The sequence below is a fragment of the Suillus subalutaceus genome (assembly GCF_016647625.1).
Source record: "Suillus subalutaceus strain FC151 chromosome Unknown DFJ58scaffold_13, whole genome shotgun sequence".
Lineage (NCBI taxonomy): Eukaryota > Fungi > Basidiomycota > Agaricomycetes > Boletales > Suillaceae > Suillus > Suillus subalutaceus.
In genome coordinates, this window is record NW_024540262.1 from 160,574 (window position 1) to 166,509 (window position 5,936).

The following is a 5,936-nucleotide window of genomic DNA, read 5'->3' on the forward strand; positions in this document are numbered from 1 at the left end:
ACACAAGTTGATGACACTTCCTGAACCAATAGCTGGCCCATCACAGCCTGAGAGCGCCAACAATAGTCAGTTCGCTGACAATTCTAACATTCCTCCCAGTACTATACTTATTCTTTGCTGTGATCTGCACGTCTCTAGTGATATCAACCACCCACTTGTAGCTGCATCTTCTCTGGCCAATCCTATGGACGTAGATCTGAATAATGACGAGGGTTATGACGGGAATGAGAATGTTGACATCTCAGGTAAGTCCAAGTGTGTTATTAGTGTAGATTGTTTGCGACTTTACTAACTGACAATGTTCGCTCTGTATAGTTTTCAATCAGCCAGGGAATGTTGAACCTGCAGCATCAAGTCAGCGCCCCATTGAATTCAAGACAGAATATCATCCGTCCAGCGGTCGTGAACCGCTGCATCAAGTGTTTGACGAGTTTCGTGCTAATGCACATGATACTGCTGAAGCACTTCCCGTTAATGAAAAACCGTGGCACCCTTTCGCCTCATGAGCCGACTTTGAGTTTGCAGAAATTGCTCTTGATGCTGCGCTCAACAAGTTGCACATTGATGGACTCTTATCTTTGATTGCCTGCATTGCAGGTGGTCAGGTCAAAATAACGCTAAAAAACGATGCTGATTTTCGACAAGCATTGTGTAGTGCGTCTACTCAGGTGATGACGGTATGTTGATATTACTTCTCCTGTATTCTTGTGTTATATAATTTGTGTAGTTTACCAAACATGATATCACTGTGCCATACAAATGACAGCAGTGCGTGTATCAGGTTCATGCTTTGTCCATATGGGAATGGGTCCTTGATTTACTAGAAAACCCCTTGCTCGCGCCACATTTTGCCTGGGATGCACAACATGTATTCAAACATAATGGTACAAGATTCGAGCGCTTCTATGATGAGTTGTGGACAGCTGATCGATGGTGGGATGTCCAGGTACGTCACAATTACTTCATCACCATTACGCTCGCTGATTAATAGTTACTGATAGTCAAATCTTCCGCAAGATATTCATGCTGTTCCCCTTTACTTGATAGTGTATGCAGACAAGACAAGACTATCATCGCATGGTACTGTTAAGGGGTATCCTGTTGTGGTATGTTGCGCAAATTTACTGGTACAAATTCAGAATGGCGAGGGCATTGGCGGTGGTCGTGTTGTCGGTCTGTTGCCTATTGTAAGTTATGAAATATTCAATATACCTTGATTAATGAATGTGATAATCATTTTAGGTTTCCGAAGACGCAAATGAGGAAGGCAAGACAGGTTTCACCAATTTGAAGCATGTTATATGGCACGAGTCATTTGCAGTGTTCTTGGAACTGGTCGCGCAGTACTCGAAGACGGGTTATGCCCACAAGTGTTTTGACCAGATTCTACGCTGGCTATTTCCCATCTTACTTATACTTTCTGCTGACTATGAAGAACAGTGCGTAATTTATTGTATTGCTTCATGAACTTTGATCTAACAGTGTCTGTAGGTGTATGATGTCATTAATTTGTGGCCACCATAGCAAGTGCCCATGTCCAGTGTGTGTTGTACCGATCAATGAACTTCACAATCTCTCGAAGTCGTTTCGGTTGTGATTGATGCAGGACGCAATCACTGCACTCGATGTCTACGAGAAAAGCAAGACTCGTGGTGAAGAACTGTTGAAGGCACTAGGATTGTGCCCTATCAAGGTGAGCCATATAACTTTCTGCTTTATTTACACTCATCATTTGCGCATACTCAGAATGTCTTATGGATTGTCGCGCACTCTGATCCTCATGACGCAATCAGTCTCAACTGCTTACATGCCCTTCATTTGGGAATTTGGAAGCACCTATTCAATGAATTAAAGAAGATTCTCAAATACTTGGGACATGAGGCAGAATCGTTATTTGAAGAGGGGTAAGTCAAACGAATTGTTCTATGGTATTGACACTTATCATTTGCAGGATCGCTAATTTTCCTCAATGGCGCAAGTGCAGTCACTTCAACACTGTTATTCACATGTCGTTCAGTGACGGCAACAAGATGCAAGATTTGTCTAAAGTATGCATCATTTCATCTTGTTTTTTTGACTCTATCTAACTATTATGAAGCAATCTCTCTACTTGGCATTGACCATTTTGAAGCAAAGTGATAGCCCAGAAGGGCACCGGCTGCTTTGTCTCATCAGCAGCTATCTGCAGCTTGATAGTTATATTGGCCTCGACGTACATACAACAAGCACGCTGGATGCAATTGAAGCAGAATTGCTTGTATTCAATGATGCGCTCAAGGTAGGGTCTCTTTCCTTTGCCAAAACAGAAGCTGACTCATCGTTTCTGAATCTCACTCCAGGACTATGTGCAGTGCACTGCAGAATCTTCTATTGAAGATTTAAGACTCGACTGGGACTTTCCAAAGGTTCACCTCTGGAAACACATAACCTGAGACATTCGAATGAAGGGTGCGGTGTGCAACTATAGCGCACGTCCAAACGAAAAACTTCACGGCCCTTTGAAAGAAGTTTACAAGCGCCAATCGAATGGAAAGGATGTGGCCCAACAGGTGAGCTATATACCTTACATTTTGTCGCATCGAGGCAGACAAGCTGAATCAAACAATACGACAGATTCGTCATGTCAACAAAAACAAATTCGCAGTTGGTCTGCTAAGAGGACGCATCAACGCATTCGACAAGCAGCGCAACTCCGAGGACGAAGAGATTGATGATGCGGACACTATGTATGAAGATAATCCGAATCCAGCTGCTGCACAAGGACATATCCAACTCAGTTCGCCACAGCAACTCAAATCTATCCAGGACATCGAAAATACCTGTAGCCCGGCTGATCGTGCTTTCCAAGACTTTCGTAGGAAGTTTTCCACATTTCTCAATGCTTCTTTACCTGGGTATGGATATGCACTGAAGAGATGGATTACGCTACCTGCCAACTTCCAGGTATGTTGAGTATATCTCTCGACGCCATGAATTGACTTTCCTGCAGATTTGCAAATATCGCTACCTCAAGGTACACTATGAGTCTACCGTCGACTGGAAACAAGTCACCGATTACCTGCGGTGCAATCCGATTTTCCATGGGCACCCGCGCTACGACTGTGTGCTCATACAGCTCACTCCGGAACGATCAGTATTTGCTAAGCTGATCCTTATGTTCAAGTGCCATCTCCCAGATATCGGCTCTTTTGATTTTGCACTGGTTCAGCCGTATACTGTGGGAACTGGTTTTTCTCGAAGAATCAACCGTGATTTCAAGCTCACTCGTGTCAAGGCTGCTCCTAGAGCAAACTCTATATTTGTTCCACTCACATCTTTCATCCATGGTGCTGTTTTGTACCCTGACCCTGTACATCAAGGTGAATTCACTGTCGTTGATCACATTGACAGTGATATGTTTCTTCGCATGAAGACATGGGCACGCCAGTGACACACTACACCATTTGTCAATGTAAGTCCCTCAGCTCACCATCCATCAAGGTCTAATGCGCATTATTTATCAGGGTTGGCTGCTGGTCATGCGCGCAATTATTTTTCTTGATCATATTATAGGAAATTTCATTGTTTCAATGCATCTCATTTGCAGGTTCAGATGAACCTTGAAGCACAGGCCCTTCCCGCTACTGAAAGTTGAATCATTGTGGGTTACTGATCGAGACGACATGGGACGTGGAGCAGCAGCGCTCTTAGGTTTGGGTGACTCGTTGTCCCATGTTGAGGGTGAGAATGCAGTCCGAGACACACTGTATCTATTTGGAATACTGAAGGCCATTGCATCAACAGCACGGACGGTCTGAGCATGTTTGATTACGTGCAAGGTGCACCATATCATCATCGCTGCATCAACTGACTAACACGCCTGGCTATTAGACTTGACATGCAGTTGACTGTCAACATCAAATGCAGTGACATTACTTCAAGCTCTCACGTTCATCGATGTCGCATGGCGCTCTTGACCATATACTGCCTTATTGAATGCCATGACATAATCATCCAGCAGTACTCTATACATCAATAATCCGATGGACTTTTCTATAACAACTGAAATCTTGGTGAGTGCTTGATTGTGTTCTTTCCTGCGTTTGTTCTGCCTTCTTGGACACAGATCATCATGCCTTGACAAGCCCTAGCTGAAGACAATGACGCTGAAGACTTCACTGAAGAGCTTCATGCCATTGAAGACTCCGATTCTGAATCTGACGATGATTTGGAATGAGGCAGCACATCCGATAATACAAGGAGTGACTTGAGGACTGCGAGGAGGATAATGACAGTCCTGCAACCAGATGCACCCATGCATGAGGTCCGCAAGGTATCGAGTTCATTTTTCACTCTTGTTTCTCGTTTAACGCATTCACACATTTTCACTCATAGGCACTCGAAATAGCCCAGCAAGCATATAGCACAGCACAACTCAAGCTACGAACTCTCAAGAAAGAATACGCAGTGCTCCATGCTGCTATACCTGCATGCAGCCGTAACAAAGTCTTCAAGAAGACATCGGCTCTTGACAGCCAGATCACACGTGCAGGCAAGAAGTATGCGATGTTCCACTATTTCTGGGTCATGAATGGACTCTTCCTGACAACTCCCAAGCCAAACGTTGACCCGCGCAGTGACACACGTTGGGCCTCACCAGAGGCGAAGCTCAATGGCGCCATGGCTGAGTTGTACCAGTGTGTACCGAAGTCATTACACAAATCGATGGAGACTTACTTGCAGTTTGGACCGCTGGTATGTCTCATCGCTGCGTCAATGTTGTCAATGCTTACACGTGTCCTATTAGTTTCGTGCTGCCATCAGCTCTGAAAGGTCGAACATACTTCACAGCCTCAAGGACTGCGCAGGCTTAATTTTCTCCAGTCTGAAGCTCGATCCGACTGTCTTGACTGCTGGGCCTACTGAAAAGAAGGAGAATGAGCAGCTTCTCGGACTTTTAAAGAAGCATGGTGAGGATGAGTATATGCGTCTGGCCCTCGTCCTGTTCACAAATCCCTCTGTGATTGTTCCGGACGACTTCCTCAAAACACTCATCATGGTCAAAGTAAGTGTTATTATTATGTACTTCGCTTTCAAAGCAATATGTAGACACTGACTTTGTCTGTCAGATTATCTGTGTTGAGATATTTGGGAAGGCTTCGCTCTCTGGGAAAACAAAGGGACACCCAAAGGCTAGGGGTCAACATTGGGACACACAGTGCATAACCGAAGGTCTTATTGCAGGTGCTGCGATTGTGGTGAGTGGCTACTAACATTATGGGTTTGAATTTGCATGTATACTGAACCCTTTGGATTTGTAGGCGCGTTTCTTATTGACACATGACACTGGAGCTCATGGCAACTGGATCAAGCACAATGATTGAATATGGGCAAGACTATGACTTTTACTTGGAACGGCTGTTCAAGCGCAGCCCATGGGCTATTGGCATGATGGACTACTACAATAGAGAAGTCTTTGGTGCAAGTTCAGTTCTAGCAAGCGCTTCAGCCCTTTCATCCACCTCTCAACCTCGTACCTGGGAAGATGATTTTTTGCAGCAATTAGAAGCTCCTGCTTCTGCTCCTGCTCCTGCATTACCTCCTGTTCCTGTATCCGCTGCACCTCCGGTTCATGCTCCCACACTCACAGGTTTCACCAATGTACCTGCCTCCAATCACCCCAATACCATGTCCATTAGCCAACGAGAGATCGTCCCCGCCACCACTCAGCTTGACGCTGATATTGGCCTGCTGTCACTGGGAAATGACACTGATTCAGAGCCATCTGCATCAAGTGGTCGCAGATTACCTGTTGCTCCACAGTGTGCTCAACCATCAATGGACCCGGATGTAGCTCCAGTCACTCCATTGGCCCCTCCACCAGCAGTCAAATGATGTGCTCCTTGTGGAAGACCTAAGAAAAAGTGAATGATGGTATATTATGTCTTCTTTTCATT

At 45.0% G+C, this 5,936-nt stretch overlaps 2 protein-coding genes across 2 annotated transcripts; both read left to right on the top strand.

Moving 5' to 3' along the window:
• Positions 1–203: 203 nt before the first annotated feature.
• DFJ58DRAFT_714136 (uncharacterized protein) lies at positions 204–3,430 on the top strand (the record flags this gene model as incomplete). The annotated part of the gene is made up of 16 exons (XM_041383984.1): positions 204–245; positions 378–470; positions 519–677; positions 728–748; positions 770–946; positions 1,002–1,187; positions 1,243–1,439; positions 1,492–1,540; positions 1,607–1,693; positions 1,747–1,904; positions 1,952–2,048; positions 2,099–2,278; positions 2,340–2,405; positions 2,448–2,549; positions 2,614–2,943; positions 2,990–3,430. 16 exons carry the CDS (start codon positions 204–206, stop codon positions 3,428–3,430), a joined length of 2,385 nt encoding a protein of 794 aa, XP_041248414.1.
• An 837-nt stretch (positions 3,431–4,267) lies between these two features.
• DFJ58DRAFT_723373 (uncharacterized protein) lies at positions 4,268–5,874 on the top strand (the record flags this gene model as incomplete). The annotated part of the gene is made up of 5 exons (XM_041384999.1): positions 4,268–4,312; positions 4,375–4,734; positions 4,787–5,044; positions 5,109–5,237; positions 5,332–5,874. The coding sequence occupies 5 exons, from the start codon at positions 4,268–4,270 to the stop codon at positions 5,872–5,874; spliced, it is 1,335 nt and encodes a 444-aa protein (XP_041248415.1).
• Positions 5,875–5,936: the final 62 nt, after the last annotated feature.